Genomic DNA, 20,897 nt, shown 5'->3' with positions numbered 1-20,897 from the left:
ATTACTCGCCCCTGCTGGTTCGCAGCGAAGGCATGCCTAACTCTCAAAATACTCATACATCGTAATGCGCTTTTTAATTCTCCCCTGAATAAAACCCTCCAGCCTCCACTCCCTCAAGTTTTTAGTGCCTATAGTTCCTGCCCAAGCTCTAGAGGGCTAAAAGATCCCCATATTCCTTTATGTAAAAATCCTTCTGATTATAAAGGCTCAGTTGTACTTACTAAATCCCTGTGAACCGGGCCATAATTATCATATCACTGGTTCTGACCAGAGCACTGTGCAAAGGCTGGGGCAGTGGGCTCAGAGGAGGTAAGTAGTCTCCCCAAGTAGCCAGGGAGCTAAGACAGAGCTGGGACCAGGGCCCTGACCTCTGGGCTCAGTGTAGAAGTGTATAATATACTGAAAACTATAAGGGCAAACTTGTAAAAGTATTTTTCGACCATCAAGCAATAACCACAGTGTTAAAAAATATTCTTGCTAATTGTAAAAGTCAAACAATACAGAAATGCATAATGTGGACGTGTAAGCTCCTAATGAAAGTGACTGGAGTGACCACATGTCCCAGTTTGCTGGGGATGATCCTGGCTTATGCCTGCTGTCTCGGTGTAATTATTAATAGTGTGCCCTTTCATTTTCACAAGGGCACTTCTTTGGATGAGTATTTATGGAGATACTCTGTCTTGATCCTCCCCATAGCAATTATCACTGTTTAACAGTTGGGTACGTATATTTTCTTCTTTATATACCAGCAAATATTTCATTAACAGAAATGGCACCATCCTAGCTTGTTTTTTATGAAAAAGAGAAAGCAACATGCTTCTTCTCCTGCTAACTGGACCTCAGCCACCCTCGACCATCTGGCCCTCTTGACTTCAGGAGCCTTGAGTGACTGCCCTAAGCCTGCCCCACCTGCAGTTTCCCTGCCAAGGAACACAGGAGCACGCACATACCATGTACAGAGGCCGGCTACACTGCTGGACACAATCCGTGTAGAACACCATAGCCGCCCGCCGGAAAATTCCCAAATCTGCTGATGACACAATCACGTGGTAAGAAGGCTTAGTAAGAGACAACACAAATACTCTGAAGTGGCCCAAGCTTTTGGCCCAAGTGGGGCCAGGATGATGTCATCTTCACTTCATTAAAATGCATTAGAATGCTTTGCACCTAATAGGCGAGCGATAAATGTTTGCTTTAAAAAATGATATTGTCATGGAAGGGGTGCCGTATCCATGCATCACACAGCAGAAGGGCAAGCGAGACAGACACTCCTGAGAGGCACTTGCAAGTAACGTGGGGGGTGGCGGGCCCTTATTCTGCCTCCTTCAGCTAAGCTTCCCTGTGTTTACTTTACTCTGATGGGGTTTCCTTTATAGCAGAGATGCCACAGGACCCCTCAAATCCACCTTAAACCATCTGCTCTCCCCAGAGGATGGGACATCTTATCATGTAAAGGTTCAAATCTATATTTCTTAATGTGGTTATAAATTAGTAAGAATTGAACCAAGGAATCCTGGACTTTACCAAGCATGTTCAGAAAGCCCATCTGTACTAAAACAATAATCAAAACAATGGAAGTTAAGATGGGGAGAAAAAGACAGGAAAAGTTTTTTTAAATGCAATTTTCGAAAGGACAGTATGAAATGCAGTGAGTGTGCGTGTTATAAGTTACATGAATGGTGTCAGGGTCAAAGGCGGGGCTGTCCTGTGAGCACATCACATGCAAGTCGGGGTCTGCCCAAAGCAAGCTTTTCAGAGAGTGTGGATCCCAGCTCTGTGAATGCTACTTCTTCTCAAGGTGACCCCTGCGGTTAATTTAACTAGGAGGGCGAGGCCTGGCCACGACAGCCCAGCAGGCTGGGTTGGAGTGCAGCCTCCCCCTCAGCCTCTCTCCGGCTACCCCCTCCCACGGAGCCTTCCCCACCTGCAGAGGGGTGTGTAGGGAGCAGAGCTGGCAGGACAGCCAGGTGGGTCACTTTGATAAGGAAACGATCTAGAACCCTGAGAAGGTGGCTGAACGTTACCTGGGTCAGACACATCTGAATCAATGGGAAGCAGAGAAGAAATGAGAAAAAAAAAAACCAACATTTGTAAGAAAGTAGCCAAAACAGGTAAACTACTGCTCATTTTATTTTTTCTCAAAATGGATGACTTTAATTTTGTTTTCTAGTTATAAAAGCAATGTTTTCTCATCAAAAAGAACACAGAATCTTTTCTGCCTGTCTCAAATATTCAGAAGTTTACTACTGCTCAAAGAGGAGGCCAGATTACCATGCTACCCCTTTCGCTGTCTACCCCAGCTACGACTTGTGAATATTTCCTTTCTGAATAAGTCCCCTACACTCTTTTGTGTGACATCTTTTCTCTGTTGGGACCCTGACAAATTATTACACAGTCATAATATAATATGTTAAATTCCTCTTCTTTTAAAAGTTAAAGTAATTTAGTATTGCAAAATTGCATGAGGCAGAGGTGGCACAAATATAGTAAAAGCTTCTTTCTGTATTTGTGGTCATTACCATTACATATATCTGCATTCAAGTTTATTTTCCAACTCTGAGAGAAACCAGAACAACAATGCTCCAAATTATTTTCTTTTTGAAAGTTTAGTTTGACTAACTAAACTTCGCTCACCTTCTGTCTAGAGGAGGGGGCATGACCAGAGCAGCACACCAAATGTTCTACCCAACTGGCTACTGTAACCGGGGCATTTGGAGCTCCACTCGCTATGTTCACACCAGAGGCAAATCTACTGATTGTGCCAAAAGGGAAAACTAGACTGCAAAAATGAACACTTGTTCTATTCAGTCTTCTAGTCTTAAAGCCACTTGTTTGTGTAGAATTGCTCTTGGGCCTGAGCAAGAGAGGTCCTGTATTTTAGAGGGCTCTTATTCCCTCATGAGGGAGGAATCTGCAGGGCAAGGGGACGATTCTTTTGCCTTCTGGACCACATTCGGAATTCCTGGACTCCAGAATTTCCTTCCCAGATGGCTCTGAGCCTGATCTCAGACCCTGCATCCCCCTGCCCCCGAACCCCCGATCTGTCTTCCTGAGGGTGGACGGACCACTAGTGCGCGTCTCTGGGGCAAGGAAAGTTGTGGCTGTTTGTGGGGGATGTGGCTGGACGTTGGATGTTGGGCAAGGATGTCCATTTGCACACCTGTGAGACCTTTCAAAACACAGGACAGAACCAGAGGTAGGAAAAAAAGAGGGGCAGGGGCTGGGGACCAGCTCTCCTGCACAGCTATGGTCTGGAGCATTCTTTCGGGGACTGAGAATCCTAAATTTGAAACTAGACTTTCTAGGTATATGAACGAATATTATATTTTCATTTTGTTAGTCCATCCATTCCTCCTTCCTTCCCTTTCTTTCTTCTTTCATATATTTAATAGCTTTTTAGTCTGCTTTATAACTTTGAAATTGTTTCGCATATGGTATGCAGGATTTTATTTGCACTCTAGTTCTGGGCTCTGTAAATATTAGGGGTGGACCTATGTTTACATATAATAATTTGTCTTGAAATATACAAAAGAATATTTAAGTCTGACTTCCTGGGACTTAAAATGATTTGATAAATTTAAACACTCTAAAACAACTTGAATCTGTTCCCGTGTATGATTAGTGACCAAGAGCAGGTCACAAGCTGATTTTTTTCTTTCGTTTTTTTTTTTTTTTTTTTTTTGAGATAGGGTCTCACTCTGTCACTTGGGCTAGAGGGCAGTGACATCATCATAGCTCACTACAAACTCAAATTCCTGGGCTCAATCAATCCTCCTGCCTCAGGCTCCTGAGTAGCTGGGACTACAGGTGCACGCCACCATGCCCAGCTAATATTTTCTATTTTTAGTAGAGACAGTGTCTCACTCTTGTTCAGGCTGGTCTCGAACTCCCAGCCTCAAGTAATCCTCCCTCCTCAGCCTCTCAGAGTGCTAGGATTACAGGCGTGAGCACCGTGCTGAGCCCACAAGTTGATTTCTGTGGAACACTCAATGCTCCCTGGTAAGTTCACATTGTTAGAGGGAGTTCAGCAGGTGCCCTGCCTTTAAGATTGGCAAGTTGGCCGCAAAAAGTTTCAGCCCTAGAATCTGAAAATATATAATTCATTCTTGACAATCATTTAACATGGTTAGAAAAATGTTCCTTTTAAATGCTGCAAACTGAAAAATGTTCCTCTAGGTGGAACTAGTGTTATGATGATCATACCAGTCTCTGAATGCACTTTCAAAGTGGTGGATTGTAAAGTGTTTGCAACTAGGAGCTGGAGGTATGCCTCAGCTGGGAGGTGTGGCAAGCTTAGTTTCTCATCTGAAAATAGAACTTGTGATAATAGCCTTTTGCAATCCTATAAGGGAGAGGAATCTCTTGGAGAGAACATATGCAATTAAACAGCACAGGATCTGGAGCACGTGACTAGTAACACTTTCATTTAGGATGAGTGAAGGCAAGGTTTGCTTTTTCACAGTATGTTAATCCACGTGTTTAATATAGGATAACAGATGACTCACCTATCTTGAAACGACCCATGTAGTAGATCTGGGTGCTGAGGGCCAGAGAGGCCAGAATGTGGATTGCAGAGAAGATGACCCAGAACCACACGTCATTTTTTCCAAACACCTGGGAGTAAAGATGGAAGTTACCTTAATCTGGTGTTTTTCCCAGAGAACTCACTAAAATCGTTCTCTCTCTTAGGTAAGGATTCAAAAACTGAGCTGTGTGTGCATTCTGTTTTTTCCCCTTTCTCAGGTGGAACTCACAGGGATCCTACTGCACAGTGGGCTGCACAAAGAATGGGTAATTGGCCAAGTGGAAATGCAAAAGGGAAGAAACAGGGGAGGCAGCTGAACAACAGCAATAGGTCTACAGTTGGGGCTGATGCACTTCAAATAACTGAAAACAGCCCACACTAGTTGCCATGCATATTTAGAAAGTAGTTTCTGTTCTTTCAAGTTAGTCTCTCCAATCAGGGTATATATCTCTGTTCCAATTTCCCAGGAGTCAGGCCCCAGCTTTACATTAAAACTATTCAGGGGTACTTATATAGATGCCTAGTACGTTATTAAAAATAACCAACGCAATAACTAAGTAAAAGTGTGCCATGAATGGATCAATGATGACAGTATGTCATGAATGGAGGATTACGGTTAATCCAAATCTGTTCACCTGAGCTCCAATAAACAAACAAACAAACAAACAACAGGCCTCCCAAGGGGGCACTTTTTGAGAGCCAGACTGAAGGCAGGGGGAGAGGGACGCACCACTCCGAGGACGGTGAGCATGATGACCACAGCGAAGGAGGCATAGGCCGAGTAGGCGCTGGCATTGATGTCCGGGTGGCGGGTCTGGTAGAGCTTCAGCATGCAGAGGCCGGCGATCATATACATGAAGGAGGTGTCTGAGGACCCAGAGGAGGAGCCGAGACGGTCAGGACTCAGTAAGCAACAGACAGATGAGACTTTCTAGATTTTTCTTCAGCCTCCGAGTAGCCCTTCACTTCTGTCTATGGACTATGGATTGCTGCCCTCAGACTGTGTGGAGACCTCCAACATTAGCCCTTCTAGACACATTCTCCAGGCAAAACCCACACACTCCTCTTCTAAACACCCGCAAGGCCATTCTGAATTCACAGAAGGAAAGCATGTGAGTTAACAAGTAACTCCTATATCACAGAAGAAAAGTATTTTGATATGATAAATAATTGACTATCCTTACTTTCAGGGTTATCTTGAGTTTTAAATGCTGGTGTTCAACAATAACAAAAGAATCCCTAATGGTGATAGTTTAGACAGTGTGACCATAAAATGAGTCCCAGGTGGGTGCAGGAGGACATTCTCAGCAGTCTGGAATATAACCACATTGATCTCTGCATGTACAGAGCTTTATAGCCTAGTGATAGAAAATAGGTAGAAATTAAACGTAGCTTAGCTGCATTAGAATTACGAAAATGCAAATTAAGACAACAATGCAGCGCCCCATATTACTCAACAATTTAAAAAAAAATTTAAATGCTTGACAATAACAAATTGTTAGTGATTATGTGGGGAAATGGGAACTCTTACACAGCTAATGAGAGTGGGAATTAATGCTCTGGAGAGAAATTTGTCAATTTTTGGTAAAATGGAAGCTGCACAAACAAAGTGACTCAAAATTCTATGTCTTGGTATCGCGGGAGCCTCTCTCACATGTGCACAGAGACATACACAAGGATGCTCACTGCAGCATTGTCTGTAATAGCAAAGTATTGGCAACATCCAAACGTTGTTCAGCGGAAGAACCGATAAATGTGATCTATTTTTATTATAGAATATGACAGCCCTTAAAAATGAATGAACTACCTGTCCTTGATTCATTTCTTTTAAACCTCTGTTCTGGCTTCTCAATAGTGTCCTTCATTCAATATTGATAAACCTTGAAAACATATTGTGAATTGAAAAAAGAAGGTTGCAGAACACATTGTGATTAATTAGTATCAATTTGCTACAAATGTAACAAAATTATAAGAAGAAACTGGAAGGATAAATACCAAATTAATCACAGTTGTTGCCTCCGGGGAGAGAGGGAGGACATTCAGCTTCAGAAGTGCTTCAAAACAGGACCTCAACTTTATCACAGTGTTTTCTTTCTTAAAAAGTAGATCTAAGGCAAATATTGTAAAATGTTGATATTTGTTCATTCTGCATGATGAATGATATTCTCTGTAGTTTTCTCTATGAAAAATGTTATCTAATTAAAAAGATCAAATGTGGCAGAGAAGGTCTGTGGTGCTCTCAGTTAACAGCCAGAGGCCAGGGCACAAACATAAAACGACCATTTTAAAAATCCTTATCCTTGAGTGGGGAGGTCATGGTTACTTGCCTACTACCTTCAGCTCTTCCCTTGCCCCTTCTTAACAGCATCTCAGTGCTAACTCAATATCTACCCCCTTTTCAATTCAGAAGTGCACCCAGCCCGTCCCTTTGCTTCAGGAAAGCTATTCCCACCCTTGGCTCCAGGGATGGGTCTGATTGGTCTGAAGGAATCCTACCTCTTTTGCTGATTGGTGTAGCAATCCAGGCCCAAGCCAACCAGCACTTGGGTAATGATTCAAAAATAGGCTCATGACTGTTAAGCTACTGAGATGTGAGGGGATGTTATCTGGGGGTTTCTCAAAAAGAAGCTTCCTTGCTCTTAAATGAAGACTCCCGGGAAGCCAGCTTGCTGCCTCCTCAGGAATTGTGGGGGGTACTATTAATATAAAGCCAGGACCTTCTGTAGCTACGTTTGCTACCATCAGAGAAGATAGCCTGAGGACAAAACTAACATACAGGCTGGGCACAAGCAAAGGGATCACAGAGAAATGGGGCCAGAGCCACGAGGTAGATCAATCACAAGCTCTTTTTACCTCTGGACTTTCAGACGGTAGCTGATAAATGTCCTTACTATTCAATCCAATCTGAATTGGGTTTTCTATTACTTTCATCCCGAAGCAGTCTAACTGCTCAATGAAGCCAAGTTACACCAAGGGACCTTTCTAGAAGTCTGCTTGTGGATTCTATCTGACTTGTTGCCTAAAGCTTAGCCCATTGCCTGGTTTCAAATCTAGCCATGGGATCATCTTCCAGCATTGAGCATTTTCTAGTCTAAAAGGTGGTCAGAGAGAAAAAACGGTACAACGTGTGGAAACCATGCGCTGTGGTGAGGTGCTCTCAGATCACTTCAGCTCACATAAAATGCCATTTAATTCTTGCAAGCGTGACTTTGGCACTTTGGGGAGGGTCCCAGGATAAGACTCATAACTCAAACCTGTGTAGTAGATATAAGTTCTAATTACCGAACTGGAAGTTGGAGTAATTAGGGCAGACATGGTAACAAGCACTGAGCACCCCTTCCATCATCAATGCGATGCCCATAGCATAGAAGAGACCAAAGTGTTTGGGAATCCCATACTCCTGAAAAAGGAGAAAGGTGGTCAATAGAAAGATACTAATTGGGGGATTATCCAGCATGTCACTAATCTGGAATATGCGTCTGGCCACATATGGTTCATTGCACATAACATATCACACCATCAAGCCAGATGTTCCTCCCCTTTGCAGATCCCCTTTGGAGCTACAACCCTTCCTAGTTCTCTCCTCTGATTTACCCACTCTCTCCTCACCATAGCAAAGATGTCCTTGGCTTCCAGGGCTCTTCGATGGAGGATGTCCCGGCGCAAGACTATCAACAGGAAGAGGAAGCCCAGAAGCACATGGCCCAGGTTACTGAGAATGTTGTTGAAGGCACTGCAGGGACAAGTGAGAAGCCATGAGAGAGGCAAGGCAATCCCAGGGATTCAAAGAATGAATGAATGCATGAAGGAGCGAGTGAACTCAGCGTTCAGTGTTTTCTACCACTAAATGATTCCGTAAGGCTTCAGGATCAGAAAATCATTAGAAATACTCTTCAACCTAACTCCTTCATTTTATGATGGTTACTTAGTCTGTGATAATTTATCTGTTTCCTCTCAGGGATGCCCGCTCAGCTTCCTACCACCTGCCCAATGCTCTCTTGTCCCAGTGGCACTGGCATGGCATGAATCTTGGGAAAGACAGCTACTCCAAAGACAGGCGAGTGTTTCAGCTACATAGTGAGAGGGAATTCTCATAGGTGGACCCATGTTAAGTGTCAATATTCAGCTATCTAATTGTGAATTTCAGTATAAGTGTCAGCCAATCACAGCTAGCAGCTTTATTTCAGGAAACTGAGGCTGGTTCATCTCTGGAACAGTAAGCCAGGCTCCCACCCAGGCAAATGCTCTTTCCACTTTATCAGGTTCTGGTGGAGGGCATAGCCTTGGAGGGGTCCAGTCCTGACATCACTAGCAGCTGAGGGACCTTCAGCAAATCCTCATCTGTTCTTATCTACCCTGAGACAGACAGGGTAACGACGTCTGTCTCATGAGATTGTTTAATGGATTGAATGAGACAACAGGCTGCCAGCTCATGCCTGTGAACAAATGCCATCACAGCTGGGTCCCTGACATTTTCAGAAACATCACTACCCTCTTCTCAGAAGCTTATCCTTAGGCGTGCTCCCCGAGGCCCTCCTACGGGAGTGAGAGAAGCATACCTGGACTCAACTTCTTGGTTTAGTTCCTCTTTACCCTTGGCTGTGGTCGTTTTTCCACAGTTATTTTTAACATTTTAAAAAACTGAAATCACAACATTAGACAGAAAGGCATCTTTAAATGCCTCACAGGCAACCGGAGGACTGGGTTTACCTCAGGACGCCCAAGGGGTGTGCACAGAGGAAGTTGTAGTAACAGATGTCCTGGTTGCCAGTGACATTTACCACCTGTAAAATCAAGAGCGAGAAGAGGAAATGTGGTTTTTCTCGGTCCTCTGAGCCCCGGCCTGAAATCACAAAGATAGACAGGGCTTCTCCCAGGGATGCTCTGTCAGGGATTTACAGGGTACCAGTGCTCCTTCTCGGCAGGGATGCGTCATTATCTGCCACCATGACACCGCACAGGCACATTCCCTTTATTGTTACCATCTTGTATCCAATGGAAATATTCTGTGTACCCGTTTATGCAGCCTCAAGGTGGAATTCAGCTAAGTGTGCTTCCTCTGTTGTCATGATAAAAGGACTCTGAAGGGATGCTAATATTGGGACATGCTTTTTAGGACTGTCATGCTATGTCCCACTTTCTAGACTAATGCTGGCGGATATGGAGTTGTCTCACCCTCTGGGTGGAAATGATACCTCAGGCAGGTTTACATGAGGAGATGTATGTTTGGTTTTCCGTGTTTGTCACCTTCTCTGTCAAGAAACTTCCCAAACCACAGCACAGTTGTATCTTCTGACAGGGCCCCAAAGTATGCAGAGAATATTTAGATTATAAACAGTGGTTCTCAAATCTCCTGAAGTCCTTGTCCTCATTACATAATAAGTATGGACTTGACTAAATATTATTAGGCCACGAGCTCTCAAACTTGGCTGTACATTGGACTCACTGAGGGTTTAAACAATACAGATGCCTTGTTCCACTCTCTGAGACTTTGCTTGAATTGGTGTGGGGTACGGCCTGGACACAGGGAGTTTTTAAAGTTCTCCAGGTGATTTTAATGCACAGGAAAGTCTGAGAGCCCCTGCATTAGAGACCCTTTCAGCCTGTGCTGTTCTAAATGAGCTTTCTCGTGTGTAATAAATTCTAGAGAAGGTCACTTAAGTGTACCTGGACCCTAGGGTTTTATGAAGGAGTAGTGAGGATTGTCAACCTGTTTTAGTAATTATTTTGTTTGTAATATTTTGGAATTTTTCATATTGTGTATTTTCTTTTTACTTTAATATTTTGTTATTTACCCTCAGTGAGAAAGCACAGGCTCAATGAGACCAGGTTTCCTTGTTTTGGTCTGAAACTTTACTTCCTCTACTCATTATTCCATGATGACCAGAAAGCCCAGACTGGTAAATCACAGATGCAGTTGATAGCTATTACTCCTGCATGAGTACAAGATTATAATTCAGATTGGTAATAACATAAGAGGTCCTAGATCCCTTTGTGATTGAAAAATTGGGAACTAGATTGAAAGGTCAGCTAAAGATGAAGCCATGGCGAAATCCAATTGGAACCCAATCAGGAAATTAATTCTTGAGCTGATCCCAAGTTATGCTTTTCTCCGTAAGTCACAGTGAAGACTTTCCCTGTGGGATAAAAGCTGGGATTCTGAGGATGGGTTCTGAGGATGGGGCAGCACTTACGGTTTGGTAGGTGATGACCAGCTGGATCACAGGCAGTGCATAAAACACAGCGATGGTGATGATGTTCCTGTGCAGGCAGAAAGAACCAGAGATAGTCATTTCCAAATTAACAATGGAATCTTTGCTCAATATTTTTAAAAGAATCCTTCCACCCCATAGGTCCATAGTTAACTTGCAAAAGTATTTAGAAGCTGATTATGCGGTTTGTGTTTCTCCAGTCTTCCTCTCCCCGTCTCTTGCATTTGGGCACTTGGTCCACAATATCTTATCTAAAGGGGAGGTAAAGAGGTAAAGAAAAACTCCCCTTGGCTACTATCAATTCAGTTGCAGAGAACACTGACAACATCAACTGAGATGATGTATTTAAAAGTCAACGTTTGACACCCAAGAAATATTAGGTTTTTTTCCCCCTTTCTCTTCATAAAACCATTTATAAAACAGTATAAATAATACCTGCTTCTGGTTTAACCAAATAATCATGAGGGCTTATCTCTTTAGGATGTTGCTAGATTAAGCATCAGTGTGTAAGTTATGGATCACGTGAAGGGGATGCAGTGTCTCTTAGTTACCTCAGTTCCAAACTGGTGGTCCCACTGTGAAATTCCACGTGGCCCCACTGTCCCTTGTTTCCCTCTAATATCTGTTACCAAGTAAAAGAATGCAAGGAGCTGTCACAAGAGGATAAAAGTCCTTGCAAGGCAGCTCAGCCCCTTGGCTGGGAGGGAGGCTGCATCCGCGTGTGAGCACTGTGGGTCAACGTATCATCGGTTATCTATCATCACCTAAGCCTGTGCCTCATTAGGCCCTAGAGTCTTGTGACTGAGTGGTTGTGGTTCTTACAAAGAAAAGTTTGCATTTACTTTAGGGAACCATGGTCTTTTTGCTCATCTACTTACCAAAAATAAATCTTATATTTTTTGCTGACAATTCTCCGGTCCTTCCTGGACAGATCTGACAGGTAAAGGAACATCTGAGATGGCAAATAAAAATAGAATGCAAAACTGTACTTGGCTTTTCATGCATAAGATACAAAGAAGAGCTGTACAAATTTCAATTAAAAGTATTCAAAGAATAAAATTATTAAAATATATTAAATTTGGTTAAAAATCAAATTTATTTTATTAAAATTATATAAGACTTTTCTTTTAATTTTGCTTTTCCCATGATACCTTTACAAGAATCCTAGTATTTTCCTTGGAATAGTAAGGATTGACTGATGTGGGCAATCTATTGAGAGTCTTGGGTACTTCTTATGTCTCAAGAATTGATTTCCCAGCTTTCAAAGCCTGTCCACTGTGTGGTTCTTAAATTACACAGGGTGGAAAGTGTGCAATTCACCTTCACATCTTCTGGTTACAACACAATATAATAATATATGCCAGGAAAAAAATGAGCTTTGCGACTAAGGATGATATGTACAGAACCAGGGAGCTTTCCCAGGTACACTCCTCAAATCAGTGTTTTCTTCCATCTGGTTGGAGCCCTTCATCCTTTATTGTCCACAGTCAGCCACTTCAAACCTTGAGAGTGTTTTAATACTCTCTTCTCTTTATTACTCCCACTTTCTTCCTCGAGAAAAAAGTGCTAATTCACAGAGTATTAGTCTGTAGTTATGTTTCATCTAAGCACTCTGGGAAATTTGACTTCCCTTAAAGGAAGAAAAATAAAGGCAACTGAGGCATCCCTGAAGTTTTTTCACTGCCAAACTTTCTGCCCTCTCAAAGAAGATGGCCAGGTAGAGGTAAGTACCTTGGTCCGGACGATGTTTTTATCACTCTCAATGTCCGGCATGGTGTCAAAGTCACTCTCCTCCACGGAGCTGTCTGTGTCTGACTGGCATGGCGGCCCACCATCAGAGGAGGACATCTGCCTTCCAGGACTGGAGCTTGACTCATCTGAAACAGAGAAAACTCATCTGCCTTCAAAAGCCAAGAAGAGTCTATGAAGCCCATTCCTGTCTACAAAAAGCACAATGCAGACTCATTCCAGAAAATACTGTGTTGGTCCAAACTAACTCCTTACCCATGAGACATGTTCCTTCTCTCTATTCCTTCTCAATGATTTTATTTTTCCCCTTCTTCTACTTTTATATTTAACTTGTCTATCTCCAGGGCTGAATACATATTAGAATATAAGGGCATCTGCTCTGTTAACTATTTGGATGCAAAAATAACATTGTGCTTGTATTTCATGTTTCATATTTTAAAATCTGTACATACATATATAAGCATACACATGCACATAGCTATGTATAGCATCTATCACATATATGTGTAAGCACACACATATCCAGCAGCTATACATTTCTTACGGATAAAGTATTTGTATACAGAAATCCCCCACATGCCATATCTATGATTATATAATGAAAACAACATTCTCAGGAAGAAGAATCCTTCTGTTCCCGTGAATGTTTCCCAGAGCAGATGGGAATTTGTGCAGCTTGATGAGCACATGAGCTGAGCTTACCTTCCGCTTTATTTCTTCTGTTCAGATGGTTTTAAAAAAATCCTGTTCTTATGGAACTAAAAATAAGTAGCCTGCACTGAGCCCACATGCTTCTCAAAGTTACAGAACAACAGGGCAAGAATACAAGATTCCCAGTCCCTCTACACTGACATTTTAAGGAGGACCATTCATAGGTCTGCAACTGACATGGAAGCGGCAGGCAGCTCACTGCGCTCCTATCCTAGCAAGACAGGTACAGGGATTCTGTTCCTTTCAGGCCACTGAAGGAACACTGGGGTTTGCCATGTGACTGGGTGGCAGAGAGCAGGTTCAGTTATGAAGTTAGCCAGAATGAAGGGTTGTTAGCCTACAGCCATGTTCACCTGCAGCACTGCCTTAGTCTTCCGATCGCCCTTACTCCACTGAAACCTGAGAATGAAACAACCGGTCAATTGATGTCAGGCTCCCTGGGACACATCTCTCATGCCCTAAAACAGCTGGGTACCGAAAAAGTCCCCAAGCGACCGTTGTATTAGATGACAGTCATTGTAGGGAATTCTGCTCAAGTGTGGCTAGCAGATCCAAGAAACAGAACAATAGAACTGGAGAAAGTTGGAGCTGGAAGGAAGCTTCCAGATCCTCCAACTAATTCGTCTTACAAATAAAAGACGATCTCATAGGGTTACTGCCTGGCCGGTGCTCGCAGTTGTTAGTGGCTGGAGGGCCCTTTGTATGCTATTCTCTGGAGAATGAGGAAATACTTCCATGAAGGACTCATCGTGGGAAATACCTATTGTCCCATAATTGCTCCCTTCAGGTGTGCTGGCAGCAATGGGATGTGACACCACCATATTTCCTGAGTCTGTTAAAAAAAAGCAAAGAGGCAAACACTTTATGTTCAGTTCTAAAACAAAGCAACACAAATCTAAGTAGCTTGAATCATCAGGCCACAACAATTTAAATTTGATTTTCCTTTTATTCTAATACAGGAGATACCAAACTATGGTTCATACACCAAATCTAGCCTGCCACCTGCTTTTGTACAACCTTCGAACTAAGAATGCTTTTCAAATTTTTATTTTTTAGAGATGAGGGTCTTGGGATTTTGCCCAGGCTGGTCTCAAACTCCTGTGCTCAAGTGATCTTCCCACCTTGGGCTCCCCAGTAGCAGGGACTACAGGTGCCAACCACCAAGCCCAGCTGTTTTTAAAATTTTTAAATGGTTGGGGAAAAGAATAAAAAGAAGAATACTATTTTGTGACAGGTGAAAATCATATGAAATTCAAATTTCAGTATTCATATGTAGAGTTCTATTGAAACACAGCCACACTCATCTGAGTAAGTCTGTGGCTGCTTTTGTGCTATACTGGCACAACTGAGTAGGTGCAACAGCCTGCAGGGCCCAAGAAGTCTAACATGTTTACTATTTGGCTCTTTATAAAAAAGAACTAGCTGATTCTTTCCTGACAGTATTGCAGAATCACAAGAATAAAGGGCTTGGAATTACTGTTAGGGAAGCCACCATTGCACAAAAACAGCAGTGATAAAACTCCAATTATCAAGCCACTGTAATTTGGAAGTTTATTTGTTATAGCATTTAGCAATACCCTACCTATAGGCAGGCAGCCCAGATAGGAAGAAAGTTACTGTACTCACTGGAGCAATAAATGATGACAATATGAAGTAAGGATGTGGAGGAAGATGGGTTATTTGGAGGGATATTTAGGAAGTAGAATGGATGTATCTGTTGCCAGCTGCTTGTTGGCATTGAGAGAAAAGTAGACGCTAAGAAAATATTCCTCAAGCTTTTCCAATGAAGTACTCCTTGTAACAGAGAGAGTGAACTCATTGCTCTGAGAGTCTGGGGGTGTCTCTGGAGCCATCCCACCACAAACTTCAGAGAAAAATACCTCCCAGTCTTCTTACTGGTTATTAGGCAAGATGCTAATCCATTGGGTTTATCCATTTCTAAGAATTAAGCCAAACTGAACAAAGGGAGCAGAAATCATACATTAGCAGGTGTCTAGGCAGTTTCTCTGACTCTGATTTAGCGCCACAACATTTCTAAAAGCCGCACTCATCTATGCAAATGCATTTCATTTCTTCACTGCCTTCTCAGCTTTGCTAAGGATCTGGGATATTGTCAGGCTGGTGGGAATTTCAATAAATTCTTCTTTCTGAGACATGAGATTGCCCATATCACATGACAGACAAAAAGTCTGTGAGCTAACCGGTCAGTATCTTGTACTATTGCAGGGAAATATATTTTCAGTGAGGAAATACAACTGAGGATATTCTAAAATGTCCTCACTGTAAATATACTTTTGTTTCTTCATTGAAAACAGAGTTCATCGCAGTTTATGGTAAAGTTACAGTGCTAAACACAAGCAAAAGAACCAAAGCCTCCAAAAATTCCCAGGTTGTCATAGTCAACTCTCTTTCTCCAGCTCTCAAACTTCATTTCCATTGGAGGGCAGTAAAAATATTCAGTTTTGCAAGCCAACCTTGTAGGCTTTATCATGCTTTTATATTCTTTGTATAGCCAGTAATTTCCTCCATGAAGAAAAATTAAATCCTAGATTAAAAAGTTTTAGCCAAATGATGAGAGACAAACATGATGGCCTTGTGGACTAATTTTCTTTCTCCTTTTGGTAGCTTCGCCAAGAGTTGGCTCAGCTGGACAGCAAGGCCTTTGGCTAACGCAGTGTTCTTGGGCTGTTCCTCAGAATGTAAACCTTGGCCTTCAGAATGCACACTTTGGTCCCCAGAAAGCATACTCCCCAGTATTGTTACTAGGCTTGGAGATCTTTTGATATATCTCTTATTATTTAGAGAGATTAGGTGTTCCCTGGGCCTTTCTTGGGCTAACCCATAAATATGTAACATGGTATAAACACCATTTATGCTTTTCATCCAAATTTAAGGCAAACAAACAGTTAACTGTCAGACTCTTAAGTATGTCCATCACCTTTCACAGTTACGTCTGTCTTGTTGTTGGAAGAGTACCTAAAATCTACTCTCTTAGCAAATCTTCAGTATAGAATACAATATTTTAAACTACAGTCCTCCTATGGTACACTAGATCTCTAGACTTACCCTATATAACTGCAAGTTTGCATCCTTTGACCTACACCTTCTTATTTGCTCTCCCTCCCTGTCCCTGGTTATCCACTGTTCTACTTTCTGTTTCTCTGTGTTTGGCTATTTTTTAGATTCCTCATATAAGTGAGATCATACAGTGCTTTTCTTTCTGTGTCTGGTGTATTTCATTTAACATGATGTCTTCCAAGTTCATCCATGGAGGACATGTTGTTGCAAATGGCTGTATTTCCTTTTTAAAGGCTGAGTAATATTCCATTGTGTATGTATGCCACAAACTTACCTTCTTAGTTGAAATACAGAGATTTTCCTTCAAAATATGAATAATTGGTAATAAATGTGTTACTTTCATGTAGTGCTTAAGAATATATGTCAAAAGAGACAAGGAGGTTGAAGCTCACTTGCATCTCCATTTTAATAAACTCATATTTTTAAAAAGTAAGCACAACTTTTGAGTTTTAGATTGGTTGCTTGCCCATGATTCCCCCCTGGAATAGGGTCATGCTGCATCTTCGTTCAGTTTAGTTCATTGTGGAGTCTCAGGTAACCCCTGTGTTGGTCTCGTTCCTAGGTGATGTGGTAGTCTTTTACATTTCCCTCAGTATCTTTCACATTTTCTCTTTTTAAGCTTAAGCTCCTTATTTTCAACCATTAACCTATATGTCTTTTGTCTAAAATGCAATCTAGAAAATTATTAAGCATGCAAATAGTAAATAACAAATGACACTAAAATCCTAAAACCCAAAATTTTTGGCATTTTGGTGTTACTGGAAGCCCTCTGATATGGGAATTAGAAGTGTGTGTAGGACAATGCTTGAATTCAGTTGTGGCAGGAGATTGTCGAAACGGTTTCCTGGGAGCCAATGTTTTGCATGTGTGTAATCAAAAGGAGAACAAAAAGAAAAACTAAAATCAAAGTGAGTGAACAAACAAAAACAATCACTGTTTTGTTAGGTGACAACTCCATTGAAAAGACAAAACCAGCTGTGTAGGTCTGCTCAGACTTGAGGAATTGCTGACTTCTGGACTCTGCTCTGGCTCATAACTGAGCATGATCTCGTTTGGGTGTTTTTGCTGGCCCTGTTGACTTTGAGGCAACTGCAATGCCATGGGTTCTGTGATGGACAGGAGCACCAAGATTTTCATGTGCAATACCATTGCCAGCACCCAAAAATGTTTTAACTCTGTGGAATTTTATATGCACAACTTAAATATGAGATTGGCCAACATGGGATAACAGTATTCTGTTAGTTATGCTTATGTCTCGGGCCTCTTTAAGAATGCAAAAACTAAAGCATTTCCCTTCCAAATTTCAAGTATGGTCTCGGAAGGCAAGCCATATCTTTATTTAACTGTATAGTATTTAGAAAGCAGAATTAAACGCAAGCTATCAGTTTATAGGGCAGATCAAGATGTTCTGGCTGGGAATAGCAGACATATAAGATTGTGAATGATCTCATCTTAATAAGGAAACTTGTTTTGGTGTGTTTTTCTCTGAGCATGAGACCCTTGCCATCTGTCTACTTCACTAACATAGAACAGGATAGGCTTGCACACTTGCTTTTTGTGTTATACATGAGGAGAAAAATTTCATTTCATTCTGAGCATGCTTGCAACTTTCAGGGACTTCATATTTATAGTTGTTCTGGCCCCCTTATGTCTCTAAAGACTCAGGAGGTTGGAAGCTGAAGAGGGAGTCAGAAATGATGTGTACTGGCTGCCATGACATTTTATTTTGATGCCAGTTGGCTACCTACCCCAGCTAGTCTCGTGCTTTGTTTCAAAAGTTGAGGAGAAAGCGAAGAAAATCATTCATCTTTGTAGAGAAATGTAAAAGTAAAATTCCTCTAGGGGAAAAAAAAACTGGGCAAGAAAAGTCAAAGAAATTTGGAAAAAGAAGAGTAGAAACGCAGGAGCAGAATTGAGAGCCCTTGCCACAAAGCCTGATGATCGCCTGTGTTCCCAGCGTCCTCCAAACCAGCATACTCTTTGTCTTCTTCCCACTGGACCCTGCTCCTTGCTAAGAGGCTGATTCAGTCACAGCTCTCTCCAGGGAAGGACTGGGCTGGCCATTTGGTTCTTAGATCTACAAACTTGTCAGGCTTGTCAAGCTCTCTCACGTGAGGAAGAAATCTCCTTTCACGCTGCGCCCCAGGTTCATGGTGGCAGCTCATGTGGTCCCAGAGGCCTGTGGGGGAGGGCTCATTAGAATTCCTTCCCAGTTGGTAGCCGACTTTCTGAAGAGGCTCTTTAACAATGGTGTGAAATGCAGGGTTTCTCTGCTGATAGAGCAAGTGGGGGAAATGTTTTCAGAGCACAGTCTTTCTAGTACACTTCAGGTGATCACAGAGGCCCTGTCTTAAGGATTAAGTAATGATTGGAGGATGCAGTGTCCAGTCATTCAATCCACAGTAAAAAATACCTTCAAGGCCTCTGGAGCAGCTCTTTACCAACTCTATTTCCCTCTTACCCAGGCTCCAGGGTCTTAGCTCCTTCTTCATCCCATGAAGTGTAAAAAAAATCCTTTTGCTTTTCAATATAATTGGAGCCAACATTGACATTTTTCAAACACAAATTAACTAAAGAACTGCAGGCATACCAAAGAAAACAAAATGCAGAGTAGCCTCCAGATTTCTGTAGTGCAGCCTTCCTATCACTACCTGACTAGAACTGAGCTGCAGCCACCTGGGCAACTCACAGGACCTGGTTCTGTGTCCTCCACCCCAGTCATACCTAATGTGAAAGTGTTAGGCCAAGTTATTTAGATGTCTAGCTCCACAATGATGTGGGCAGACAACATGAGAAGTCCAGTGGGATCCCCTTCCCCTTTCCGAAGCTGCTTCTACCATTTTCTCTGGACACAATTCCAGGGCATTTCCTGTAGCTCTGAGCTCCATTTAACTTCCTGTGCCACACAGATACCCTGAACCTGGCCTTGGGAGGAAAAGACATTTCCGTGTCCTTGCTCCTCTCCAAAGGTTCCTCCCCTGGATGTCTCACATTAGCGTTCAGATATGGTCCCCACTTGCCTTTGTCTCTTGCTCCTGGCTGATTTCTCAATGCTATGTTGGAAATGCTTAAAAAAGTCACTAACTGGTACTTCCCTTGGGCAGAGCTTGTCTTCCGCTCTTATTTTAAGCATCCAGGTCTTGGCTCGCTAGTGGTCACCAATGGAGGTAGTGCCATCTTTCCCTGTGGCCTTTCTGCATTGCAAAATTTCCTTATTTTCCTCCTATTTCAAAGCCCTTTGTGTGAGCGTTCCTGTTCCCTACTTCCTATCCAAGCTGGCATTTTGTTCAGTTATCCTCACTTGTGCCTGGCAGCTGCTGTGTTGGTCAGTAGTTCTCAAGCAGAAGGAGGAGAGGGGACAGTCTTGTCAGACATTTGGTGATGTCTGGAGGCATTTTTAGCTGTCACAAGGAGGGAGTGTACTACTGGAATATAGTGGGTACAGGTGAAGGATGCTATTAAACATCCTGTAATGTACAGAATAGTCCCCAACAGCAAGGAACTATCTGGCTTGTGATGTCAATAATATTGAGTTTGAGAAACCCTGGTCTCAGAGAAAGAGGACCTCACCCTAATTTTAAAAGTTTAAGTTTGATGTGTAGGTAAATCTATTCCTTTTCAGTGACTAGTTTAACAATAAATATATGATCCACTCTAGGCCAATGAAACGTGAAGATAAGTTGTTGGGGGCTTTGGAAAAAGTGCTTCCCTCTGAAGTTGTCAGGTGAGAGTGTGAGCCTCAACCCATCTCCTCTCCAGCCCGGGGGTGGGGGGGGGGGTAAACTGGAGCCAAGAGAATGGCAGGGAAATGGACCAGATCCACTGGATCCAGTTGATCCTGAAGTCCACCCCTCTGCTCGACTTCCGGGGATAGGAGCCTTTTTATTGATTAAGCATGTTTGAGATATATTTTATTGTTTTTGCTATTGTTATTACTTGCAGCTACATGAATCTTAATGACACATCTTTTTTTTTTTTTTGAGACAGAGTCTTGCTTTGTTGCCCGGGCTAGAGTGAGTGCCATGGCGTCAGCCTAGCTCACAGCAACCTCAAACTCCTGGGCTTAAGTGATCCTACTGCCTCAGCCTCCCAAGTAGCTGGGACTACAGGCATGCGCCACCATGCCCAGCTAATTTTTTCTCTATATATTTTAGTTGGCCAGATAATTTCTTTCTATTTTTAGTAGAGATGGGGTCTCACTCTTGCTCAGGCTGGTCTTGAACTCCTGACCTCGAGCAATCCACCACCCTCAGCCTCCCAGAGTGCTAGGATTACAGGCGTGAGCCACCACGCCTGGCCTTAATGACACATCTTTACTGTTTTTGGTCACTCACTTATTCCTGCTTGCCATCTGAAGGGTGCCTCTAGCTCTTAGCTAATTTTCAGAGGCTTTCTGACCTTGAACTATGATGTGGCTTAAGTCCCAGCTCTGTCTACTTATGGTTCAATGTTCAGGAAACCTTTCTGAACCTGGAATTCCTTTAGTTATTATTATAATAATAAAAAGACTTCACTCATACAATAAAATATAACAGGCCACCATTGAGAGTGTACCTAGTGGGATCCAACCAATTGAATTTGGGCCTAAGTTCAACTAGGCCTAAAGTAATAACAAAACCTGG

General features: G+C 42.4%; 1 protein-coding gene across 6 annotated transcripts in view; it reads right to left on the bottom strand.

Moving 5' to 3' along the window:
- The window catches only part of SIDT1 (SID1 transmembrane family member 1), an 82,280-nt gene that overhangs the window by 9,195 nt on the left and 52,188 nt on the right, over positions 1–20,897 (bottom strand). For 4 of the 6 annotated variants that reach the window (XM_069472622.1, XM_069472624.1, XM_069472625.1 and 1 more), the window contains 11 exons: positions 13,958–14,029; positions 12,469–12,614; positions 11,616–11,689; positions 10,720–10,786; positions 9,236–9,309; positions 8,135–8,258; positions 7,808–7,925; positions 5,256–5,392; positions 4,506–4,614; positions 2,025–2,039; positions 951–1,027 (listed from right to left, as the gene is read on the bottom strand). In XM_069472622.1, the coding sequence (XP_069328723.1) occupies positions 951–1,027; positions 2,025–2,039; positions 4,506–4,614; positions 5,256–5,392; positions 7,808–7,925; positions 8,135–8,258; positions 9,236–9,309; positions 10,720–10,786; positions 11,616–11,689; positions 12,469–12,614; positions 13,958–14,029 (1,013 nt within the window). Of the gene's footprint in view, positions 1–950; positions 1,031–2,024; positions 2,040–4,505; positions 4,615–5,255; positions 5,393–7,807; positions 7,926–8,134; positions 8,259–9,235; positions 9,310–10,719; positions 10,787–11,615; positions 11,690–12,468; positions 12,615–13,957; positions 14,030–20,897 lie in introns of all 6 variants that reach the window. The other 2 variants (XM_069472621.1, XM_069472620.1) reach the window with 2 other exon arrangements.

This window comes from Eulemur rufifrons, chromosome 7, assembly GCF_041146395.1.
Source record: "Eulemur rufifrons isolate Redbay chromosome 7, OSU_ERuf_1, whole genome shotgun sequence".
Taxonomy (NCBI): Eukaryota; Metazoa; Chordata; class Mammalia; order Primates; family Lemuridae; genus Eulemur; species Eulemur rufifrons.
The sequence above is the reverse complement of the archived record's forward strand: the minus strand, read 5'-3'. Positions and strand labels throughout refer to the sequence as shown.